Below are 26,111 nucleotides of genomic sequence, written 5' to 3'. Positions count from 1 at the left end.
TGACGTTTCATCTAAGATAAAATACTTTGGTCTGAACCACTCCCCTCACCAGCCGGCCCAACAACATTTATCAGATGAGTTCGGATAAACCTCCGCCCCCACACCTGATTTATCTGAGACAAACCAGGAAACAGTTTATTATTGAGTGAGACTAAAGAGAGACACAGACGATCAGATTCACCTTCAGACCAAACTAACACCTTCCTCTGAGTGAGTCAAGCTACAGGAGAGAAAAGTGGAAAACTACAACACTGCTGCTTCAAGCTGCTGACTCTCCACACACTGAAGGTGAGTTTGACCAAAAACAGGACTCAAAGTCAAAGGAAGTTTCAGGGAAGTTAGTAGAAGATGGAGGAGAGCCATGGCTGACTGTACTTTGTGTCTGCTGTGTTTCAGCTTCACTCAGAGACTAAATGGCTTCCAGATCTTCCAGATCTTCCAGATCAGAGGAGGATCTCTGCTGCCCGGTCTGTCAGGAGGTCTTCAGAGATCCCGTTCTTCTGTCATGTAGCCACAGCTTCTGTAAAGTCTGTCTGAAGAACTGGTGGAGAGAGAAACCAACACACCAGTGTCCAGTTTGTAACAGAAGATCTTCAAGAGATGATCCACCTTTAAACTTGGTGTTGCGGAACCTGTGTGAGTCCTTCTTAACTGTAGAGGGTCCTCAGCGATGAGTTCTGTTCAGCTGCAAGAGCTCTGGGGAGTCAGGCTCGGAGGATGAGGGAGACATCGGAAGAGTCAAACCGGGAAGTGAGGTGGGATGCTATATTCTCTTTAACAGGAGAGAGATCAGAGATCTTCAGAGTCTCTCTGCAGTCTGCACTCTGAGAAACTCAGACTCTTCTGTCTGGACCATCTCCAGCCAGTGTGTGTCGTCTGCAGAGATTCAGAAAAACACTTCAACCACAGATTCAAACCCATCGATGAAGCTGCACGACAGCACAAGAAGAACCTTCAGGAAACTCTGAAGCCCTTAAAAAAGAAGTTAAAGGTTTGTGAAGAAGTTAAAGTGAAGTTTGATGAAACAGAAAAACACATCAAGGTCCAGGCCCGACACACAGAGAGGCAGATTAAGGAGCAGTTCAAGAAGCTTCACCAGTTTCTAGCAGAGGAAGAGGAGGCCAGGATGGCTGCACTGAGGGAGGAAGAGGAGCAGAAGAGTCAGATGATGAAGGAGAAGATGGAGACTCTGAGCAGAGAGATAGCAGCTCTTTCAGACACAGTCAGAGCCACAGAGGAGGAGCTGAGAGCTGAAGACGTCTCATTCCTGAACAACTACAAGGCTGCAGTGGAAAGAGTCCAGCGCTGCCCCCTGCTGGATGATCCACAGCTGCCCTCAGGAGCTCTGATAGACCAGGCCAAACATCTGGGCAACCTGACCTTCAACATCTGGAACAACATGAAGGACATGGTCTCCTACACTTCTGTCATTTTGGATCCAAACACTGTTCATCCAGAACTGATCCTGTCTGAAGATCTGACCAGTGTGAGACGAGAAGATGAACAACATCTTCCTGATAATCCTGAGAGGTTTGATCAGTACCTGTCTGTCCTGGGATCTGAGGGCTTTAACTCAGGGACTCACAGCTGGGATGTTGATGTTGGAGATAACACATGGTGGGTACTAGGTGTGTTAGCAGAGTCTGTCCACAGGAAGGGAGATCAGAGTGAATCTGGACTGGAACAGAGGAAATCTGTCGTTCTCTAATCTTGATACTAACAAACACATAAAAACCTTCAGAAACACTTTCACTGAGAGGATGTTTCCATACATTAACAATGGGGATAAAGTCCCACTGAAGATATTACCAGTGAATCAGATCAGTTAGAGATAAACAGGATCATTATAGATGTGTACTGGGCTGTATTGTGATCATAAAAATTGTTGTTTTGTCGACATGAATGTTAAAGAAGAACAAGATGAATGTTTAGGAACGGCCAAGTCAAAGTCCTGACCTTAATCCAATAGAAATGTTGTGGAAGGACCTGAAGCAAGCAGTTGATGTGAGGAAACCCACCAACATCTCAGAACTGAAGTGGTTCTGTTCTGAGGAATGGGCTAAAATTCCTCCAAGCTGCTGTAGACCACTGATCAGCAGTTACCAGAAATGTTTAGTCTCGTTCAAGACAATATTTTATATCAGAATTGGCCCGCGGGTGTTTTGTGTGCGTACTTTTGGCAATAGGCTGGTACGTCAGTTAGCTCCCCCTAACAACTTTATTGACAAACTAATCAGAATCTCATGATTGCCTCGGCAACAGTTCAGCATGTGGCTAGAGTACGAGTACGGCAGCTACATCAGTCCATACGGCTGACCCATAAAAGCTCTATTTATCTCACAGTGTCTTGAAAAATAGCATCGTATTGGCCACAGTTGGTCAAACAGTCAAGGGAAAAGTTTTTGAAACAGACCAGCAGGTCTTTACCTGTTGATGTGGTTGATGTGCTGAAACTAAATGTGTCTTCGCTAGCGTTGTCTCTACCTATGTACAAGGAATGAGGAGGCAGTCTGAAGCCATGTTGGGACCATTGACTGATAGGACAGAGCAAACTAGTTACATCAATAATTAGTCAAATTTAAAATGGCTCACGGAAGGACTCATTTTCATTTTCAGACCGCTCATAATGTGTGCATGGCTCACAGACATGTCACACACGCTGGTAAAAGAAGGAAAAGCTCAAAAAGTGAGATTTGTATCCCCTTTACCTTCATGTCCCCCTTAAATCTGAAAAATACATTTTCATTTGAAATAGGTCATTGGAATTCTCCACTGTTTAATCAGTGAGCTTGGTTTTATTCTAAATTCTTTATTATGACATGGAAAAAGTTGAATTCATATTTCTGTATGAATGTTTTCTGATAATACATCTGAGACAAATTGTGTCTCATTGTAAATAAATATCCATTCAGTTTTACCTGTACGGTGACCTTGGGTGTTCTGAAATGCGCCTATAAATAAAATGTATTATTATTATTATTATTATTCTGGTTGGGCTCTGATTCAGATTGTGGTTTAAATTTAAATTCATTGTTTTCTTTGTGAATTCTTATTGTTTTAATTTAACTTCTCTCAGTTAATAAACTGTTTTTTATTTCTGCCTCTATTCAGCTGCTGCATCAGAACATCAGAACATACTGGGATCTTAATTAGTTAAAGTCAAAGTCAAAGTCAGCTTTATTGTCAATTCTGACATGTGCAACATATAACCGGATTGAAATTACATTCCTCAAAGGCCTACAGTGCAGCAACTTAAACACAAAATGTACAAGTAAAAGGAAGATATATATGTCTATGTATCTATATATGCATACATACACACACCCATATACATATACACATATATACTACACGCACACATACCTAAAAAAAAGTCATTAAAAAAATGTGAAACATGTAAATAAAAGACAGAATAATTAAACTAATCAATAGAGGACATTTTAAAGATGTAAAATACATTTATAATTTAATGGTTGATCAATAAACTCATTAATAAATGTGTTCATGCTCCTGTTTCCTCTGAGTTGCTGCCCTCTGGTGGCTGATCCTAAAAACTACAACATCCAAGGTTCTAAAATGACTTCTATGAAAAACACTTCAGAGGATGTTAACAAGAAAAGGTTCCAGAACCATCTCTAAAGAGTTTGGAACCCACAAATAATCCACAGTCAGACAGATTGAAGACGACTGTTCCCTTCCACAGGAGTGGTCCACCAACAAAGATCACTCCATAATAGTCTGAGAGGTCCCAGAGGAACCCAGGGGAACTTCTAAGCAGCTAAAGGCCTCTCTCTCATTGGCTAATGTTAATGTTGATGAATCCACTGAACAACCATGGTGTGATGGACAAAGACACTGCTCTCCAAGAAGAACATTTCTAAACATCATGTGGACAAGACAGAAGACTATTGGGACAATGTTTAGTGGACAGATGAGACCAAAGTAGAATAGTTTGGTTTAAATGAGATGAAACAACACTGCATCATTCCAGCATCAGAACCTCATCCCTCCATCAAACATGGGGGTGCTAATGTCCTGGTTTGGGCCTGTTCTGCTGCATCTGGACCAGGACGGCTTGTCCTCATTGATGGAGTGATGAGGTTCTGAATTCTACCAGTGAACTCTAAAAGAAAATGTCAGGACATCTGTCCATGAGCTGAATGTGAAGAGCAACTGGGTCATGCAGCAAGACAACGAGCCCAAGAACACAAGTGGTTCTACAAAAGAACGGTTAAAGAAGAACAAGATGAATGTTTAGGAACGGCCAAGTCAAAGTCCTGACCTTAATCCAATAGAAATGTTGTGGAAGGACCTGAAGCAAGCAGTTGATGTGAGGAAACCCACCAACATCTCAGAACTGAAGTAGTTCTGTTTTGACAGACAACCATTTACATTCACACCTACGGTCAATTTAGAATCACCAATGAACCTAACCAGCATGTCTTTGGACGGTGCGAGGAAGCTGGAGTACCTGGAGAGAACCCACGAAGACGATGGAATGGCTTCGCCTCTCATGGATCTGACCACCAAGCCGTTCAATACTCCCCAGTCATGTGAAGTGATTATGGTTTTCGGCGTGTCAGGGCCGAAGGTTTGTCCTGACAGAGGTGATACATACATAGTTCATCGGTGTGGTAGTTGAAAGAATTTCTCAACCGTCTCAAAAACCCACTCTTCCAGGAGAGGGCCCTTCGGCGGCGGCTGAAATCTACACTCAAGTGATGACGCTCACAGGCGTCATAATTTGTGTAAGCTCTCTTGCTTATTTTATTTTTGAAATCTGGTCTGCTCAGTCAATGATGTACTGAAACCAGCTGAGAGCATGGGTGGTACAACGTATAGAAACATGTCCGGACATGTCCACATGGTGAACTTATTAAAGTCCTGTCCTTGTGCCTGAACCCTTGAGTCCTGCAGCAGGATCCATTTCCTTGAGTTGTCCACATCATAACAGAAAGAACTGGCCAAGCAACATAGACCCAGTGGACACAACTCCAACCACGTACCTTAGTGACACCGTCTCACACCAGGGCATTCTCCTCCGGTACCAACAGTCGCTAGAACAAATTCACCTGGTTAGATCTTAATTCAACCAACTAACCAACCAACTAGTCTCCTCCACAGTTCCAGCTCAGCCACCTGCCAAACCCCCATCTACATCTGCTCGTCATTCCCATGTGGCCGATCCTGAGGCAGTGCTGTGGGTTTTTTCTTCAGTGCTCAAATGTCTTCACGCTCAAGCCTCAGGCCTTCCATGTTTTAAGGGGGTGTTTGACCACCCTATCCATTCTGGCAGTGTGGCTCAGCGCCTTTTACACCTATAATTTCACAGAGTTCCATACTCTAACAGAAGATGTGGGTTGGAACGAGAAAGCATCGATGGAGGCTTTTGTTAGGGGATTAAATGAATTGCTGAAGGACAGGCGTGCCAGCAGGGTGAACCAACTATCTAGACTCTCTCATTTCACTAGCCACCAGGCTCAATGATTGCCTGCGAGAGAGGCTTTCTCGCTCCCGGGAGACTACTTCATTGATAGCATCCCACCTCACTTCCCGGTTTGACTCTTCCGATGTCTCCCTCATCCTCCGAGCCTGACTCCCCAGAGCTCTTGCAGCTGAACAGAACTCATCGCTGAGGACCCTCTACAGTTTGCCTACCGGGCAGAGGTTGGTGTAGAGGACGCCGTCCTCTACCTCTTGCACAGAGCCCACTCGCATCTGGACAAGGGAAAAAGCATTGTCAGGATTACCTTCGTGGACTTTTCGAGTGCCTTCAACACGATCCAGCCCCTTGTACTCCAGGAAAAACTTTTCAGAATGCGAGTGGACCCCTGCCCTTAAGGTTATCTCTTCCCCCTGGTCACCCATTGTTGGGTGGCTATCCCTGGTTAAAAATCCATAATCCTTGTATAGGCAAACGTGATCCATCTCTGACTTGAGTTCTCATTGTCACGCTCACTGCTGTTCAACAACTTCCTGTGCAAATTAAGACCTTCGCTGTGTCGGCTGATGTCTCCAACGTGCCAAAGACCTATCATGATTCGGCTGGTGCTTTCAGCAAGTCAAAACCCCTGTCTTTGCCTCCACACCGTCCTTACGACTATGCCATCGACCTTCTCCCGGGCTCGGGTGCAACCCTACTATCTAGAGATATCCATTAGCAAGTCGTTTGCAGCAGAGATTATCAAGCACTCCTCATCTGCTGTTGGTGCCAGATTTTTCTTTGCTGATAAGAAGGATCATACTCTATGCCCTTTCGTTGATTTCAAAGGCCTTAACAACATAATCATTAATAACAAATACCCACCGCCACTGAGATAAAGATAAAGGCAGACCCCAAAATAGTGAGAGCAGTAGTCATGTGGTCTAGAGGCCTCTCTGGGATACCTGCCACCCTTATTCTCTTCTCAGGAAGTTGTCGTTGTCGCCGCATCTGGAAGATGCTGAGCAAAATCGTTGCCTTGCAGACCATCACAGGACTCCTGCCCCACAGTACAAAGTAGATCAGTCTGTTTTCTACGAGAAATATTTCCCTCAAGACTGACTCCAGCAAGCTCTCCCCTCGTTTCATTGCCCCCGTCCCATAGTAAAGATCATTAATCCCATGACTGTCAAGATGTCTCTAACTCCTTTTAAGAGACCACCCAGTGTTTCATGTGTCACAATTGAAGCCGATTGCCAGCAGCCCTCTCTTGTTTGTTGTGGTCAATGTTTTGAGACATTTTAATAAAGAAATCTAAAAAATGCTAAAGGACGCAAAAACTTTTAAGCAGCTCTGTTTATCTCAATACACAATTTAAATACCTTCAACTGATGTTTCCTCTAAGATAAAATACTTTCGACTGAACCACTCCCCTGACCAACTGGTCCAACTACATTTATCAGATGAGTTCTGGTGAAGCTCCACCCCCACATCTGATTTAACTGAGACACAGAAGATCAGATTCACCTTCAGACCAAACTAACACCTTCCTCTGAGTGAGTCCAGCTACAGGAGAGAAAAGTGGAAAACTACAACACTGCTGCTTCAAGCTGCTGACTCTCCACACACTGAAGGTGAGTTTGACCAAAAACAGGACTCAAAGTCAAAGGAAGTTTCAGGGAATTTAGTAGAAGATGGAGGAGAGCCATGACTGACTGTACTTTGTGTCTGCTGTGTTTCAGCTTCACTCAGAGACTAAATGGCTTCCAGATCAGAGGAGGATCTCTGCTGTCCAGTCTGTCAGGACGTCTTCAGAGATCCTGTTCATCTGTCATGTAGCCACAGCTTCTGTAAAGTCTGTCTGAAGAACTGGTGGACAGAGAAACCAACGCACCAGTGTCCAGTTTGTAAGAGAAGATCTTCTAGAGATGATCCACCTTTAAACTTGGTGTTGAGGAACCTGTGTGAGTCCTTCCTACAGGAGAGAGATCAGAGATCTCCAGAGTCTCTCTGCAGTCTGCACTCTGAGAAACTCAGACTCTTCTGTCTGGACCATCAGCAGCCAGTGTGTCTCGTCTGCAGAGATTCAGAAAAACACTTCAACCACAAATTCAGACCCATCGATGAAGCTGCAACAGAACTCAAGAAGAACCTTCAGGAAACTCTGGAGCCCTTAAAGGAGAAGCTAAAGGTTTGTGAAGAAGTTAAAGTGAAGTTTGATGAAACAGAAAAACACATCAAGGTCCAGGCCCGACACACAGAGAGGCAGATTAAGGAGCAGTTCAAGAAGCTTCACCAGTTTCTAGCAGAGGAAGAGGAGGCCAGGATGGCTGCACTGAGGGAGGAAGAGGAGCAGAAGAGTCAGATGATGAAGGAGAAGATGGAGACTCTGAGCAGAGAGATAGCAGCTCTTTCAGACACAGTCAGAGCCACAGAGGAGGAGCTGAGAGCTGAAGACGTCTCATTCCTGGACAACTTCAAGGCTGCAGTGGAAAGAGTCCAGCGCTGCCTCCTGCTGGATGATCCACAGCTGCCCTCAGGAGCTCTGATAGACCAGGCCAAACATCTGGGCAACCTGACCTTCAACATTTGGAACAACATGAAGGACATGGTCTCCTACACTCCTGTCATTCTGGATCCAAACACTACTTATCCAAAACTGATTCTGTCTGAAGATCTGACCAGTGTGAGACGAGAAGATGAACAACATCTTCCTGATAATCCAGAGAGGTTTGATTATAACTGTGGTGTCCTGGGCTCTGAGGGTTTTAACTCAGGGACTCACAGTTGGGATGTTGATGTTGGAGATAACAGAGTGTGGGCACTAGGTGTGTTAGCAGAGTCTGTCCACAGAAAGGGAGACATAGAGTCTGGATTGTGGGGAATAATGTTCATTGAAGGTAAATACTCAGCATGGTCACCACCATCTCCTCCCACTGATCTCTCAGTAAATAAGAAGTTCCAGAGGATCAGAGTGAATCTGGACTGGAACAGAGGAAATCTGTCGTTCTCTGATCTTGATACTAACACAGACATTAAAACCTTCAGGCACACTTTCACTGAGAGGATGTTTCCATTTATTGACACAGGGGATAAAGTCCCACTGAAGATATTACCAGTGAATCAAATCAGTTAGAGATAAACAGGATCATTATAAATGTGTACTGGGCTGTATTGTGATCATAAAAATTGTTGTTAAAGAAGAACAAGATGAATGTTTAGGAATGGCCAAGTCAAAGTCCCATACTACCACGAAGTCCCAAGCAACTTTCAGTTGAGATGGACACTTACACAGCAAAATTGCGATTTGTTTTTGTACAGTTTTAATATAAAAACATTTACAATATTTGCACCATGTTTATCTGTTGTATTTTGAACTTTAACCTCCTGATACCCAGCATCCCCACATGGGGACATTAAGTTTTAGGTTTGTGGCAGCTAATTTTGCATTCTGCTTCATTTAGACCTGTTGTCATCATAAGAAGATATGTTTATGTCTGTGAAGGTTCTCAGTCATCCAGCTCATGGTATGTCCAACAAAGGTTCAAAAAAGGCAACTGGACTTGTAGAGTTTTTTGAGAAGACGTTTCACCACTCATCCGAGTAGCTTCTTCAGTTCTAGGGGACTGGTGGGAAGTCTGAGGTTTAAATAGGAACTCCTCCTTAAACCTCAGACTTCCCATCAGTCCCCTAGAACTGAAGAAGCTACTCAGATGAGTGGTGAAACGTCTTCTCAAAAAACTCCAGTTGCCTTTTTTGAACCTTTGTTGAAGATACTTTTATCTGCCATCTAGTGGTAGCAAATGGTCAATACACTAGTCACTGTAAGAACATGATAGCAGTCATTTCAGTGGATTCATTCTACAGCCGATCACGGGCCAAAAGTAGATAAGATACAAAACCTCATCAAATTTTAAGGTTGAAACGTGTTTATTCACGCTTATTAATTTTACTAGTTTGATATGACATGCTAAGCTAAGCATAGAACTAGAAACTTTGATTTGATGTGATATTTGTTTTTACTGACTTGTTGGGATCGTAAGGTTATAGTATATTTGGCTCTGCCACATTGTTAATAGATAGTAGATAGATAGATAGTTTCTTTATTAATCCCAAACTGGGACATTTCTCGATGTTGATGTTAGTTTAGATTATGCAACACATAGACTCAGGGTCTCTTGCATGCTAAGCTAACCATCCTTCCTCTAACCTGGCACCTCATAAAACACGCACTCTTATTACATTCCACACATACACTCAGCCAGCTCATGGTCTGAGTGTCCCTGCTCAGCAGCCATCTTGTTACCTTTGTTCACACACACACCTGTATAAAGAACACTGTAGTTATATTATATGTTTTTACTTTTATTCATGTTAATAAATGTTTCCTGTTGTCTGTTTAATGTAGCACAAGAAAGAATTTTGCAAACCTCTACACTGTCAAAAACTCCTCGAGGAGTGCCCCGAGGTGGTCTGGTAATTTAGATCCAATTATTTGATAATAAATAATTATTTTTGATAATTATTAATTATTCATGATAGCCAAACCCAAATATTTAGTGTCCTTAGCACAGAGGACACAACATTTTATTATAATAAACAGTGAGATAATCCCCATGTCCACATATGGGGACATATTCTCTTTCAAAAACTACTTCCTATTCAAAGGTGATGCCTAGTTTTTGTACATCTTCGGTCATAATAATCCCAAATACCTTGGAGAAATTAAAAATGTATACCAAACAAAAGCTCGGTTCTCAGGAGGGTATAACTGTCATGTACTCATTCTGTATACACAATATGACAATAATGATGTGCACTCTAGTTAATTTTTTTGTACAGTTGTTCATTTCATTCATCATATAGGCAGCCCTGAAACATACAGTTATCCTGTGTAGTTGTACATATCAATAACAATGTAGAGTTGTTTTTAAATACAGTGCAGTCGTACATGTCAATATCAAAGTACATTCACTGTGTTGTTAAAAGTTACCACTTGACAATAATTTATGCTAAACTAATGTTTTTATTACGTTTTTTCATGCCAACAGGGTTTTAAAATGTTTTTAAGAGAATATTAGGATCTTTATGTCAACTTTAATGTCTATTTATTTCTATTTCACTTAATGTTCAAGCTAAGTTTAATTTTTTGATTGCTAACATTATTTATAATTAGACTGTGTTTGTTGCTGACTTTAACAACATCTACGTTTGCCCCTATTTAATGTTATTTAATGTCACATTTTTATGTTTTGTATTTTTTGTTTGTATTTATTTGTTTATTAGTATTTAAAACCTGTCGTAAACAGTCTGATCCTGGTTATCTGCCCCCTGCTGGATTTATCCAGGCTCTGCAGTCACTAGCTTTTGGCAGCCATTTCCAAAATGGCCACCGTCATGGACTCCCTAGTTTTTTTTTCTTTGCCAGTTTAGAAAAGTTTACGTTAAGAATATAATTTACGTTGTTACTGATGTTTAAGAATGAATATTTACTGTGTTGAATCAACCTATAATGAATTCATACTTTATATATTATGTTAGAGTAAAATTAGATGATACAGCAGCTATATGTGTGGTTATTTACCTCTTTACTTTCAACTTCAGATTGTATTAATTTATTCTTTACCATTCGTCACTGTTTCCTAATGTTTAAAGAGGTGGGGCCCAGGAATGAGGCCTGTAGCTGCAGATGATTTCAAATAGTTGGAAAATGTTCAAAAATGTATAAAAGTAAAGTGTAAAGTAGATTCACTGCAGGAAACTCAGCTGTAGCAGAAGTTATTATCAATATCTGTCCGCTAAACCAGAAAATATTCCTGGTCATTGATGTTTAATCTGATCCAGCAGCATGGAAAATCTCAGAAAACTAAACCAAAGAATATTTTAAACACAGAAGTCAAAGTTCAAGTATTTAGAAGTTGTTCTCAGGTGGGATTTTTATTTATTTTTATTTATTTTTTACTGTGTCTACATAACTCTCTGTTCACCTGTAGAAAGTGAAGTCAAGGAATGTGTTTTTAAAACCGAGCCTGACCGATCAGCATTGTGTGTTTAGGTGTGGCATCGGCACGGCAACTGGCCGGGCGTGGCTCGGTCTGTGTGTGTGTGAACAGGTAGAGGAAAGGTGTGAGTGTGGTGTGTGAGTGTGTGTCTGAGGTTCAGGGTGTGTCGTCTGCCGTCATATCTGCAGCCTGAGGATACGGAAAAATTAAAAGGAGTCAGACCATAAAACTAATAATAAAACTGAGACGGAGCGGTGTCCTCCAGGTCTGCAGCTCTAATCACTGCTGGAGAGTTTATAAATATATAAAAGAGATTTCTATTTCGTCTTCAGCTGAAGAACCTGAAAATATTTAGCTGCACATTTAAGATAAAAAAAAAAAACTAAACTGACAGCAGGTCATTGATCCTCAGCACAAACACTGCAACTGATTTCATTCATTAGAGGTTCAGATATTTTTGTTTCAGCTTGTTTCTCAATTTAGATCATAACCTGAACCACTGAGAACCTCCACAAACATGCAGAACAACATGAACATGAGTCCTTTCCTCTGAGGAATGTGTTTGTTTTGATGCTTTAAATGCAGATTGTATTTTTCTTCAACATCTGGGATTGACTTCCTGTCCACAGAAAAGGGATTTTTAGGTTCTCGGCCTTGTGTTTGTGAGCTGAAAATGTAAATGTGCAAGTCCAGAACAACGCCCTGCTCTGTCTCAGTACACGCCGTCATATCCTCTGACTGAGCGCGCTCAGTGAATCACCCGTGAGCAAGTGTGGCCAGTATGTTGCAGCGAGTTCAGACCTGCAGCAGCAGAGGAGCTAAAAGGCTTCAGCGTCTGAGGACCTGGACTAGATCAGTTTCTGCTGCAGCTCAAGAGCTTCAGCTCAGGATTCAAACATGAGGAACGTCTGCTGGATTTTACTTTTCACGGCGCTCTGTGGCGTCCAGGCGACCTACACCTACCACTGTGAGTGTCTTCTTCTTTGGTTGTTTTCATCCTGAGCATCTTTCAGCTCTATCCACAACTAAGCTGAGACAAAGACAACTGGACTTGTTATGTTTGTAGACGATGTTTCCTCCAAGTGTTCTGCTCTAAATGTCTGGTGGAGAGTTTGGGTCACATGGCTAAAGTCAGATAATGACCTAGACCTGGACCTGGACCTGGACCTGGACATGCAGGAATCATGGATGAAACGTATTCAACAAACCCTAAGAGTCCAGATGTCTTTGTTTCAGCTTGTTCCTTCATTTATATCATGACCTGAACCAATGAGAACCTTATAACAGATGAAGAACTAATCTGCTTATTTCCCAGAAAAACCTTAAATATTTTACTGTTAACTGTTGATTTAATCTTGTAATCATTTCCAGAAAAGTTCTGATATCTGTAGCTTTCTGTTGTTCCCTGCTGCTGTACCAAAGTCCTTTCTTATCTTATCATTCATAAGATAAACAGCTGCAGCCAGTTAAAGAGGAAACTCATTTAATTCTCATTCACATGTGTGACTCACAGCATTCATTCAGATTTAATTCTATTTATTTTATTGTGTCTTCATGCTCGATTTAAACCAGAGTTCATGAAAATATAGAAAAGATATAAATGAATGCGCAGAATAAAGAAGAAGAGACAGAAGGTTAAATAACAGACAGTGATGGGTGAGGCTGCCTCACCTCTGAGGCGTGAGCTGGGAGGAGTCCTCCCCTCAGGGAGAGAAGTTATTATCTGTTAGATCTAATGATATATAGTTTTATACGAAAAAACAGAAGGTAGGAGTGCTGCCTGGAACTATTTTTCTTATTTCTTATCTATTTCTTTTCTAAACGATGGTGCTCCTTGGTTAAGGGCTGTGTCCATAGGTAACAAAAGAAAAAAGTACCAAGGCACTCATCTAGAAATAATATTAAAAAGCCTTTATTAAATCACATGGCTTGGAAAGGTAAAAAAATGCTCCTACGCGTTTCGGCTAGGGGCCTTCATCAGGGAGTGTGTCCTGAATAGTAAAGGAACAAACAATTAAAAGAACTGGTGAGACTGGTACCAGGTGCTGGCACTCAATTCATCAGCACAACAGACAAAGGAAGTCATATTCAAAGTCCAACAGGAGGGGGCCTCGCAGCCTAAAGAAGATTCAAAAAGTATAATATCATAATCCAATATTCCCCAAAAGGGTCACAAGCATATATACCAGCCCATCCATCATAAACATAAAGCTATCAAAGAGTTACAAATGAACAGTTCTTACAAAAAATGATAAAATTCTAAATCCTCATTGAGTCCTGGATATTGTGTTGCTTTTAGCTTAAATATCCAAAAACTCTCCCGTTGGTTGAGTTGCTTTTGTCTATCACCTCCCCTTAAGGTGTGGGGTATATGATCAATACCTATAGCCCTAAGGATGGAGGGATCGCTGTTGTGTTTTTCTCTGAAATGGCGAGCCATTGGGTAGTTATCATTTTCTGTTCTGATTGCATATTTATGTTCAGAAATTCTGTCTTGTAATCTCCGTTTGGTTCTGCCAACATAAAACACCTCACATAGAGGGCATTCCAGCTTGTATATTACAAAAGTGGTTTTACAATTGATAAAGTGTTTGATTTCATAGGTTCTGTTACCATGTATATCTTGAAAGTTTTTGCATTTGGTCACGGTGGAACAGTGATTACACTGGCCACACTGAAAACTGCCTTGAGGTTTAACTGATAACCATGTAGATTTAGGAGATGCTGGTAAGTAGCTATGGACCAGTTTGTCACTCAGAGTAGGTGAACGTTTAAAGCTAAAAATAGGAGGCTCTGAAAAAATCTTTCTTAGAGAGACATCAGAGTCTGAACTATTAGCTTTTCATGAATTTCTTAATAAGACGAATGAAAACATCAAATTGTCTCTGGAATTAGATAAACACAGGATTTGTTTTTTGGATTTGGAAATTTTCAAAGACAAGGAAGGTTTTCTACATTCCACTATATATAGAAAATCTACCTCTCGCAATACCATACTGCATGCTACAAGCTGTCACCCAAAATATCTGAAAGAAAATATCCCCTTTGGTCAATTTCAGAGACTTAGAAGAATTTGTGATCAAACTGATGATTTTGATGAAAAAGCCATAAAGATGGAAGAACGGTTTATACAGAGAGACTACAGTAAAAGTGTTGTCCATACTGCCAAAAATAAAGCAAGAAATCTTGAACGACAGCCACTCCTGAAAAATAGAGCTACTAGGCGGTGCTCAGAAAGAGTTTTCTTCTCTACGAGATTCAGCACAGAGGCCAATCACATTAAAAATATAATTAAAAGAAACTGGAACCTATTACAATGTGATGTCTCTCTAAGAAAGATTTTTTCAGAGCCTCCTATTTTTAGCTTTAAACGTTCACCTACTCTGAGTGACAAACTGGTCCATAGCTACTTACCAGCATCTCCTAAATCTACATGGTTATCAGTTAAACCTCAAGGCAGTTTTCAGTGTGGCCAGTGTAATCACTGTTCCACCGTGACCAAATGCAAAAACTTTCAAGATATACATGGTAACAGAACCTATGAAATCAAACACTTTATCAATTGTAAAACCACTTTTGTAATATACAAGCTGGAATGCCCTCTATGTGAGGTGTTTTATGTTGGCAGAACCAAACGGAGATTACAAGACAGAATTTCTGAACATAAATATGCAATCAGAACAGAAAATGATAACTACCCAATGGCTCGCCATTTCAGAGAAAAACACAACAGCGATCCCTCCATCCTTAGGGCTATAGGTATTGATCATATACCCCACACCTTAAGGGGAGGTGATAGACAAAAGCAACTCAACCAACGGGAGAGTTTTTGGATATTTAAGCTAAAAGCAACACAATATCCAGGACTCAATGAGGATTTAGAATTTTATCATTTTTTGTAAGAACTGTTCATTTGTAACTCTTTGATAGCTTTATGTTTATGATGGATGGGCTGGTATATATGCTTGTGACCCTTTTGGGGAATATTGGATCATGATATTATACTTTTTGAATCTTCTTTAGGCTGCGAGGCCCCCTCCTGTTGGACTTTGAATATGACTTCCTTTGTCTGTTGTGCTGATGAATTGAGTGCCAGCACCTGGTACCAGTCTCACCAGTTCTTTTAATTGTTTGTTTCTTTACTATTCAGGACACACTCCCTGATGAAGGCCCCTAGCCGAAACGCGTAGGAGCATTTTTTTACCTTTCCAAGCCATGTGATTTAATAAAGGCTTTTTAATATTATTTCTAGATGAGTGCCTTGGTACTTTTTTCTTTTGTTACCTATGGACACAGCCCTTAACCAAGGAGCACCATCGTTTAGAAAAGAAATAGATAAGAAATAAGAAAAATAGTTCCAGGCAGCACTCCTACCTTCTGTTTTTTCGTATAAAACTATATATCATTAGATCTAACAGATAATAACTTCTCTCCCTGAGGGGAGGACTCCTCCCAGCTCACGCCTCAGAGGTGAGGCAGCCTCACCCATCACTGTCTGTTATTTAACCTTCTGTCTCTTCTTCTTTATTCTGCGCATTCATTTATATCTTTTCTATATTTACATGAACTCTGGTTTAAATCGAGCATGAAGACACAATAAAATAAATAGAATTAAATCTGAATGAATGCTGTGAGTCACACATGTGAATGAGAATTAAATGAGTTTCCTCTTTAACTGGCTGCAGCTGTTTATCTTATGAATGATAAGATAAGAAAGGACTTTGGTACAGCAGCAGGGAACAACAGAAAGCTGCAGATATCAGAACTTTTCTGGAAATGATTACAAGATTAAATCAACAGTTAACAGTAAAATATTTAAGGTTTTTCTGGGAAATAAGCAGATTAGTTCTTCATCTGTTATAAGGTTCTCATTGGTTCAGGTCACTATTTACTATTCAGGACACACTGCCTGATGAAGGCCCCTAGCCGAAACGCGTAGGAGCATTTTTTTACCTTTCCAAGCCATGTGATTTAATAAAGGCTTTTTAATATTATTTCTAGATGAGTGCCTTGGTACTTTTTTCTTTTGTTACATATAGTTTTATACGCTGACGTCACACAGACTGGAGAATATTACAGAATATCAGCTGTGTGGTCCAGAGTTCATACATATATGCTAACTTTAACTTTTATTTATATCTGCTTCATTTAAGTTTCATGTTTCAGTTTTTATGACAAATACATTTCAAGCTAATGTCAGGATCTTTAACACGTTAATGCTAAACTGAATTTTCTTGTGTGAAGAAGTTTTGGACGCTAAGAAGCTTTTAATGCTAAAGTTTTTATGTTATCGTTCTTCACACCTATTGCTCACGCTAATGCTAACGTTGCTTAAAATGTTAAAACTTCCTAATGCTAACCTTCATTTTTTCGCGTTATGATCATTTATAATTCTAAAATAACTTCCAATGCTAACATTGTTATGCTAACATTCTTCATGTTTCCAAGCTAATGTTGGAGTCTTTATAGTGTTATTTATAATGCTAAAATAGTTTGTAATGCTAATGATGCTAACATTATATTTTGTGCTAGTTTTAATTCTAAAGTCTTTCAATACTTGCGCCATTAGCTACATTAGTGTTTTTAATGTTAACGCGAGTTAAACACTAGTTTTTACTTTAGTTTTTTTATGCTAATGTTTATGCTAAATGTTTAAATCCATACAAGTTACTACTTCTTTAATTAAACCAGCTCCTGTTTTTATTTGATGCATGACGAAAAAGGTTTGACTCCAGAAAGATGGAACGTTTTCTGACAGAAGAGGTTTCACAATCATTAATCTGAGTAAAGTTGTTTTAAAACCTTTCAAAGTCCGGGATCAACAGTTTGTACGTACGGCTATGGAAGACAAACTCTCTCTGGGTGTGTCTGTTATTAGTCGTTCCCTTGGGGGAAAAGAAAAGCTCTGAGTTATGAAACTGTCTCTGATTAGAGACACGACACCTGAACTCATCGCTCCAGGTGAACATTACCTGAGTCACGGTTTATGAAGCTGAATCAGCGGCTGAGTGACCGATGACCAACAAACCAACAAACCTCACCCTCCTCTCAATGAGTCAGAGCCGAGGACCAATCCAAATCTTTTCTTCATCATTTTAAAGAAAAAGGAATCAGTTGCTCATGAATCAGTGGAGCTAAGTCGTCCTCCAACATAATAGAGAAAAAAAAATTAAACTTTTAAATTAAAACTTAAAAAGCTGAAGCTCAAAAATGTAAAAAAAAAAAAAAAGAATTTTAAATAAGTTATAAAATATTAAATTTATTGTAAAATGAGGTGTAAGTTGGAGTTAATTTGTTAAAAGCCGCTGACGTGATAATGTGTAAGATCAACTAAATGTTTGAAAGATCTGATTCATGCTCCCCAGAGGATGAACCCTCAAGATCTGAGAGGCCCGGGTTTGTGTCCTCTAGCGCCACCTTCAAGGTTTACCCACATTTATAAGTTTTAAGTTAACAACTGCACCCAAAGCTCCCCAGAGGACGAACCCTGTTCATATATTTTTTGTGTGTTTTAGTTTTAGTGTCATCAGGATCAGACTCCTTAGAGGATATTTGTTGGAGACTTAAGCTTGTCTTTAAACCAACACAAACCAGTAGAGCTACCTTAAAATGTCTTTATTTAATTCCTGCTCTTCAGAGGTTGAACCCTTCAGAGTTTATCCACCCTCAGGTTAAAGTTTAGCTCCAACACTGGAGTCACTTTAAGAATGGAGGACTTAAAAAAAAAAATGTAGTTTATTTAAGTTTTTAGGATCAGATTCATGATCTTCAGAGGATGAACCCTGAAGATCTGTAGGAGCAGATACCTCCCCAGGATGTGATGCAGCCTGTAGGGGGCGCTAGCCGCTAACTGACTTCCTGTTTCCTCCTGCAGCGACACTGCGCTGCCGCTGTAACGGCAGATCTCGGTACTGCCTGCGGGACGCCTGGGGCCTGCACTGCCTCGACTGCCAGGGAAACACCGAGGGCCGCCACTGCGAGCGCTGCAAGGACGGCTTCTTCCTGCAGGGGGCGGGGCCAAGCTGCACACCTTGTCGCTGCAACTCCACAGGTGAGACCTTACCTGTCTCTGAGGACACAAAGAGAAGCCGCTGTGTGAATTGTGAATGACTGTGAACGTGCTGCTTGACCTCCAGGTTCTGTCGGGGCGTCCTGCGACAGGACGGGGCGCTGCAGCTGTAAAGACGGAGTCACCGGAGACAAATGTGACCGATGTCCTGAAGGAGCCATCGGCCCCAACGGCTGCTCCTCCAGGTGAGACAGGAAGTAGAATAATCTGAGATGAATGTAATCTGATAGATAGATAGATAGATAGATAGATGTCTCTTATTTTGAAGTCTGGACTAACTTCCTGTCCTGTTCCTGTGTTTTCAGTCGTCAGACCAGAGAGGATTCTGGGAGTTTGAGTCTGCCGTGTTTCTGTTATGGTCACAGCAGCAGGTGTTCAGCACAGTCCGGTTACTCTGTCCACAACATCACCTCCACCTTTACCTACGGTAACCTCTCACCCATCCCTTCACAATAAAAGCCCGTCCGTGGGCTGTGTTTCAGAATAAAAGCATACTGACAGACTGTGCTGGGTTTCAGGTAAAGACGGCTGGAGGGCAGCGACGGCGAAGGGCGTGACTCCGCGTGATGCTGACTTCCGCTGGTCGCCCAAACACCAGGATCTGGAGGTGATCTCCAGAAACAGTCTTCCTGTTTACCTGTACGCCCCAGGTGAGACAAGCCCCGCCCCCCTGACTCCTCAAGGCTCCTCCTCTCTCCTCTCCTCCTCCTAACCAACCCCTCCCTCTCTCCTCTCAGACTCTTTCCTGGGGAACCAGCTGTTGAGTTACGGTCAGATCTTTTCCTTCTCGTTGCGTCTGGACCGAGGCGTCCGTCATCCGTCCACCAGTGACGTTGTCCTGGAAGGAGGAGGTTTGTCAGTGTCGTCGTCTCTGGGCGACCTGAGGTCCATCGTCCCGTGTGGACAGAAGATCAGCTACAGCTTCAGGTGAGTCCGGTTTTTACCTGATCTCAGATCAAGTTCAGACATGATGGACGTCGTTTAACCACTTCCTGTTTCCTGTGTCTGATGAGCAGACTGGACGAGCGTCCCGGCGTCTGGAGGCCTCATCTGTCCTCCTTCCAGTTCCAGACTCTCCTCCAGAACCTCAGCGCCGTCAAGATCCGAGCGACGTTTGGTGAAAACGGTGACTTCCTGTTTTATCTTTTATTCCTTCAGCTGAGTCTTCAGTCTGTTGTTCGTCTTTAGGGATTTTATTCTGTCCATGTGAGACGTTTGTCCGTCCCTGCAGCTAAATAAACCAGTAGTTGAACTTCTGTTTGTTCCGTCTCTTCAGGACGTGGTTACCTTGACAACGTGGTGCTGACATCGGCGAGGCGTGGAGACGGCGTCCCGGCCGGTTGGGTCCAGACCTGCATCTGTCCTCAGGGATACGAGGGCGAGTTCTGCGAACGCTGCTCGTCCGGGTTCAGACGCAGCGTCCCGGCGGACGGGGCCTTCAGCGCGTGCGTCCCCTGCAGCTGCAGAGGAGGAAGCTGCGACCCTCAGACCGGAGACTGCTACTCGGCCGACGAGACGCCGGGAGAGAGGAGCTGCTCAGAGGGGTTCTACTCCGACCCCCGGCAGCCTGGCACCTGTGTCAGGTGTCCATGTCCACAGGGAGAGTCCTGCTCTCTGGACGCTGGGTCGGTGGAGCCTCGATGTGAATGTCCTGCAGGAACTAGCGGTGAGTCCAAGACGAACTCCAGAGACACGGGAGGAGGAACAGGAGACAAGAAAACTGGGGGGTTTAATTTAGACGCTGCATCGATGAGACAGCGGGACGCAAACCAAACAAACAGAGAGACGAGAAAAGACAAAAACCTAGAGAAAACCAAACGTCCAGGGAAAGACAGGAGGAGTCAAAGACAGGACGACATGTAGACATGAGGTGACGTTAGATACAACGAGGAAACAGGAAACAGGAAACCAAGCAACTGAAACATGACACAGAGAGTTCAGACGTCTCCTTCTGACTAGATATGAATCCAGATGAAACGACTGATGTTTCATCTGGATTCAAGTTATTAGAAATAAGATTCTTCATTGTTTCTGGGACATTTCTGGTGTTTAATGTCTCTATTTAATCATTTATTTGCCTTTTTGTTTTGGTGGTGACTTGTTATTTGGCCAGGCAGTGTATTTTCTTTGTGCATGTTTTGTGTCACGTTGTGTTTGGTTTGTGAGTTTAAAACCTCCTGTAGTGTCTTCATGTCTTCTCCAGGTTTATAATCAATGAACTAAACTCATGTCTGTGCTCAGGTCGTCGCTGTGACGTCTGTCAGGAAGGTTTTTATTCCGACCCGTCTGGAAGCTGCCGGCCGTGCCAGTGTAACGGTCACATCGACGTCAGCGTGGCGGGAAGCTGCGACGGCGCCACCGGCAAATGTCTGAAGTGTCTGAACAACACGAAGGGCTGGAGCTGTGAGGACTGTGTGAGAGGCTTCTACCACAGCAGAGCCAGCGACGCCTGCAAACGTAAGAATAAACCAGACCTCTTCAACGCTCTGATTTTCACTGAGGACTAAATGTTTAAATGACGTCTTTTCTCTGAGCAGCCTGTAGCTGTGACCTCCAGGGATCTGAGTCTGAACAGTGCGATGACGCCGGTCAGTGTCGGTGCAGACCGGGCTTCGAGGGTCTGAGGTGTCAACGGTCCGACTGTCCCGCCTGTTTCAGCCCCATCAAAGCCAAGGTACGACCGCGAAGACAGAAACGTATCCGGCTCATTAGAGTTGAGGTTGTGCAGCGCCCCCTGCTGTGATGATGCAGACATCCATGGTTTCTATAATCCAAGTTGCTCATGAACCTAAACTGAACTCTGTATCCAGATCCTAGAGTCTGTCGAGGTCTTCACCAACGATACAGAAAAAAGTCCAAAGGATCTTAATGTCTCCTCTCGTGTTGTTGTTGTTACGTCCCTGAGTTGCTGGGATCTCTAAGTTGCCAAAGACAGCAACATCGCAACCAACAATTCAACCGAGTCAAAATGCTGGAACAAATACAACACGTCTTTTATTTCTACAGTTGAACCTGAAATGAACAGATTTAAATTATATACGATGACAAGAGAAACCCTACCGTTTGTTTCAGCAACAGTTCCTGAGTGATTATTGATGTGCTTATTGAGGGTTGATACTTTAACCAGTAGCTGATTCATATACTCTCAGCCTCCAAGCTAAGCTAATAAGTCGACTGGTGGCATCCAAACTACCACTGGTCCAACAGAGCTGGACACACTGCTCTGCTAGCTAAGCTAACTAAAGCTAACGTCAGTGGTCTAGTGGAAGTTATTTTAGATAAGGCTAGGTTAGCAACAATAAGTCAGCTTGTTACTATGAATCCTCATTATGTGCGACAGGCAACAACTCATCACCACAAGAGTTCCTGTTATAAACTAGTCTAAACATGTTTCCTGTGTCTCAGATGGAGGTGTACGGCACCAAGCTGAAGGAGCTGGAGTCACTTTTCTCGGACATGGACGGAGGTTTGAAACCGACCAACGGCGCTGAGATGGAGGCCACTCTGAGAGCCATCGAGGCCCTGGTGGTCAACCTGCAGGACGACACCGAGGAGCTCACAGGTGAGACGATGCTTCATCCACACACCTCCACGTTGACATTCAGTCATCAGGACCAGAAGCCTCGGTCTGTTCTCAGTCACTTCTCAATTTCACTCAAATGAAAATCTTAAAATGATGACATTAGAGACGCTGGACATTGTTTGTTATTAAAATCTGTTGTTTGACGTCTCTTTTCTGCTAAAGACCACGTCACTGTGCCCTGCCCCAAAAAGTTTATTCTGAAAAGAACATACCACAGATTTATACATGACTGCATTATTTAGCACCGTCTAGTGGACATAAGTGGAACTGCAGCTCCTCCTCAGGATGTTAACAGCTCATACAAAGACAGAAACAGATGAACTGAAAAAATAAAGTTTTGTTCTGACGATGTTGCGCTGTGCTCGTCCAATAGAGGTGGAGAAGCAACTGCAGCAACGTCTGTCGTTCATCAGCAGCAGTCAGCTACAGCATGACCGGGACGTCCAGATCCTTGCAGACGCCACCGACGACATCAAACAACAGCAGCGCAAGTACAAGACAGAGATGACAAAGGTCCAGACGCTGATAGAGGAGATGAAATTCAAACTGGAGGACGCCAAAATCCTGCTAGGATCAGTTGTAAGACTTCACACTGATGGACATACAAACATCTGGAATTCACAGGTTTTAGTAAAAAATAGAAACAGGACGACAAAACATTTTCTGATTCTTGTTTTCAGGAGGTTCCAGCTGGAGATGCTCCTCTTGGTTCAGACAACTTCTCTTCTCTGGTGAAGACGGCAACGAGTCTGGCTGACAAGTAAGTCCATCGGGTTGATTTCAGACGTCTTCGTCCTCTTCCACAGACTGATGCGTCTTCACCATCGTCACCGGTTCTCATTCCTTTCCTTCCACCTTTCAGACACGAGACGGATGCAGATGCTGTGGAGCAAACCGCCGACGAGGCTCTGACCGACTCCAAGAAGAGTCTGGCTCTCGTCAGGACCCTCATGAACCGAGAGAACAAAGTCAAAGAACTGATCGGAGATCTGAAGAACATGTGAGTGGCTTCAGCCTTCACCAGCGTTTCAAATGATTCTGATTCACTCCAGTAAGTTCATTGGTTTTAACCTCTGTGTTTACCGTGTCCAGGTACGATCAGGCCTCTGCTCAGGTGAAGGCCATGGAGAAGCAGGCGACACGTCTGAGCGGCGAGGCCAGAGACGAGAGCAAAATGTCCAACAACTTGTTGAAAGACATCGACAACATAGAACGAAACTTCCCATCACCCCCAGAGGTAACGGTCCCGACATTAGAGATGATTAATCTGGAACATGATCCAACGGTTCAGGGAGTCTAACCTCACATGTTGTGCCGTGATTCGAAGGAGGAGATGGACGACATGGTTTCCAGGCTGGCTGTAGTGAAGAAGGCGGTGGACGAGGACGTCTCAGACCTCGAGGATCTGCAGGACGGCGTGCAGCAAGACAAGGTGGCCACGGAGAACATGCTGGCGAAGGGCAAAGCCGCCCAGAAGGTACAGAAGGATTAGAAGACATTTGGTGTCTAAAACCAGTAAACCCAGAGCTAGCGGGGTGAGCTAGCTGTCGGTGGATACACTGGTTTAAATCTCTGTCTAACAGAACTCGTCTCCTGTCTGCAGGTCTTCAACCAACTGGTGGACAGAGTCAACGTTGCCAAAGCCGACACAGAGGACGCCCTTAAACGCATCAACAGCAACGGCAACGAGCTCGAAGACGCCCTCGACACCCTGAGAGGTAAATGAATCAGAACAAATCAGGGAGCAGAGACATTTATTTCATTTCACGTCATCAGACTGAATGTGACTCTTCCTCAACCACAGGCTTCGACCAGCAGGTCAGCGGCGCCAAAGCTCTGGCTAATGACGCCAACAAGCGTCTGCCCGCCATCGACGCCACCATCCAGCAGGCTGTTAGCAACAATGCAGAGACCAACTCAGTCCTGGGAGACGTGTCTGAAGACTACAGCAGTGCTCTGGGAACCATCAGCGCCCTGGAGAACCTGGTCAACGGTTTTCAGGTAATAACCACAAGACCGTTAGCTTAGCACCATCTAAACACGTGACTGTGTTGTAGATGTGTTGAACTAAGAAAACAGGTTAAGGTTCTTTCTTGTTTCTAGTTTTATTCATGATCTTTCAGGAGTTGGTTGTAATTGTTTTTTTGGTTTTATGCTGATGACATCGTCCTTTATTCACCAACTATCTGCAGAGTTTAAGTTTGATATTAGTTTTAACTTTTTAGCTTCTCCCCCTAAGATGAGCATTGATCTTTCCCAACATGCTACAGCGACCACATCTCTGCTCTGCCGTAACTTAATGTTCTGTCGTCTTTCTTCAGGGAACATTTGCTTCATTGCCGCCTCATTCCGGTTTGGTGAATGAAGCCAACAGGCTGAACGGGGAGGCGCTGGACTTGAAGACAAAGGCGAACGCAATGAATGACGACCTGACGGCTGAGCTGGAATACGCCCGGACTCTGGCAACTGATGCTGAGGAGGTAAACTGTCCACACAGACAGATGTCTCAGGGATAAGAGGCACTAATGAAGATGGACACCAGTTAAAAGGTTGTATGTTTTGTCTCTGCAGGCGTCAGTCGGAGCGGAGGCAGCTTTTAACAAAGCCAGAAAAACCAGCGATGCTGTTAGAAAGACACTGAGAGATATCAACAACATGCTGGCTAACATGAGTAAGTGTCTGGTTTTTATATTTGTTAAAATGTCAATGTTTTAGAGGGTGTCCTCTCACCCTGTCTGTCCTCCGTATCCTTCTTCTCAGACCAGTCAAGTATTGATGAAAACCAGCTGAAGAGGCTGGAGGACTCCCTGGCCGACTCTCAGAGGGAGGTGGAGGGCCAGCTGAGGCCCCGGTTCCGGGACATGGAGGAGCAGGAGGCCGCCCAGCGCCGCCAGCTGGACCAGATCAACCTGGACATCGACACCATCATAGCGGACATCGCTAACCTGGAGGACATCCTGAGGGTCGTCCCCAAGAACAAATGCTTCAACACGCAGGTGGAGAAGGCCTAAGGGCCGCCGGCCTGCTAACGCTCGTTAACATGCTAACGCTCGTTAACATGCTAACGCTTGTTAACTTACAGAGGCTCATTAGCCTCCTGAGACTTGTTAGGTTAAAGAAACTCGATGAGACTCGTTAAGGTGACGAGACTTGATGCAACCTGTCCCTCTGTACCAGCTGACACCTGATTAGCCTTGTTAGCTTAACAACACTCGTTAACCTCCTGAGTCTCCTGATAAGACTCGTTAACTTCCTGAGACCTGCTAACCTGCTCTGATTTGTTGACCTGATGAGACTCGTTAACACTCGTTAGCTGCATCCACACCACTATGAACTTTTGCTTTTTTAACACAGAGAAAACGTCCTCATGTAAAATCATCTTTTTTACCAAACACCATGAACCATCCTCTAATTTAAATCTGTTTTTCCTCATTAACAGAACAATTAAGGGACTGTCGTTTGGTATTGTTTCTATAAATATATATATTTTTAGTGATGTGTTTGAATGTAATAGTATTTATAACTAAACATGTAGTCAGATCAGTTTTTTTCATACTTTTTAAATGTCAGTATTTTTATTTGTTTTGTCTGATTTTCTTGATTCCAATAAAAACTGCAGCACTTTCCTCTGATTCACCACAAGTTTCCTTTTTGTTTCACTTAATAATCTGAAACTGATGTTCAGATACTGAGTTCATGACTTTAAGTTTCTTTTTTAATAAAGTCACCAGTTATTCTTTTTAATCTGCGCAGGCTCTGTTCACCATTAGCACCGATAACTAATAAAATATTCAGATATTTGTTACCAAATCCAACAAAACAGGAAAACAAAAGAGAAATAAAAACTAAAACACATGGAATAAAACAAGAGGACAGACGCAAGGGCTGATGGGAAACAGGTGGAAGAAGCAGGTGGACTAACGAGGGCTGAGCTAAAACAGAAATACACCCGAGTTACTCTAGAAATAAAAGAAGAGAACCAGAAGTTACCTGATGATTCATATTTGTAGATGTTTATTCATTTATTTATCAATT

At 42.8% G+C, this 26,111-nt stretch overlaps 3 protein-coding genes across 3 annotated transcripts; all 3 read left to right on the top strand.

The window, feature by feature from the left end:
- Positions 1-413: 413 nt before the first annotated feature.
- LOC311488955 (nuclear factor 7, brain-like) lies at positions 414-2,712 on the top strand (the record flags this gene model as incomplete). Its single annotated transcript, XM_084545824.1, has 2 exons — positions 414-467; positions 782-2,712. The coding sequence occupies 2 exons, from the start codon at positions 414-416 to the stop codon at positions 1,706-1,708; spliced, it is 981 nt and encodes a 326-aa protein (XP_084401950.1). The 3' UTR covers positions 1,709-2,712.
- Positions 2,713-7,154: 4,442 nt separating this feature from the next.
- On the top strand, positions 7,155-9,748 carry LOC311489738 (nuclear factor 7, brain-like). The gene has a single exon (XM_084546963.1). It carries the CDS (start codon positions 7,182-7,184, stop codon positions 8,556-8,558), a length of 1,377 nt encoding a protein of 458 aa, XP_084403089.1. The 5' UTR covers positions 7,155-7,181; the 3' UTR covers positions 8,559-9,748.
- A 2,239-nt stretch (positions 9,749-11,987) lies between these two features.
- Positions 11,988-25,702, top strand: lamc2 (laminin, gamma 2). The gene is made up of 21 exons (XM_084546922.1): positions 11,988-12,391; positions 18,299-18,475; positions 18,561-18,678; positions 18,799-18,920; positions 19,012-19,143; positions 19,231-19,420; positions 19,510-19,619; positions 19,770-20,159; positions 20,735-20,950; positions 21,031-21,167; positions 21,899-22,055; positions 22,450-22,655; positions 22,757-22,836; positions 22,939-23,076; positions 23,169-23,313; positions 23,404-23,553; positions 23,680-23,794; positions 23,881-24,077; positions 24,398-24,556; positions 24,648-24,747; positions 24,837-25,702. Exons 1-21 carry the CDS (start codon positions 12,322-12,324, stop codon positions 25,085-25,087), a joined length of 3,360 nt encoding a protein of 1,119 aa, XP_084403048.1. The 5' UTR covers positions 11,988-12,321; the 3' UTR covers positions 25,088-25,702.
- The last annotated feature ends 409 nt before the right edge of the window (positions 25,703-26,111 follow it).

The sequence above is a fragment of the Chelon labrosus genome, assembly GCF_963514085.1.
Source record: "Chelon labrosus genome assembly, chromosome: 6".
Taxonomy (NCBI): domain Eukaryota; kingdom Metazoa; phylum Chordata; class Actinopteri; order Mugiliformes; family Mugilidae; genus Chelon; species Chelon labrosus.
Note: the sequence above shows the minus strand (reverse complement) of the source record. Positions and strands in the feature narration are given on the sequence as shown.

Coding starts and splice junctions, on each gene's coding strand:
- lamc2 (XM_084546922.1), top strand. CDS start 12,322: ATGAGGAACGTCTGCTGGATTTTACTTTTCACGGCGCTCTGTGGCGTC. Junction 12,392..18,298: donor GGCGACCTACACCTACCACT/GTGAGTGTCTTC, acceptor TTCCTCCTGCAG/CGACACTGCGCTGCCGCTGT. Junction 22,837..22,938: donor GCAACGAGTCTGGCTGACAA/GTAAGTCCATCG, acceptor TCCACCTTTCAG/ACACGAGACGGATGCAGATG.
- LOC311489738 (XM_084546963.1), top strand. CDS start 7,182: ATGGCTTCCAGATCAGAGGAGGATCTCTGCTGTCCAGTCTGTCAGGAC.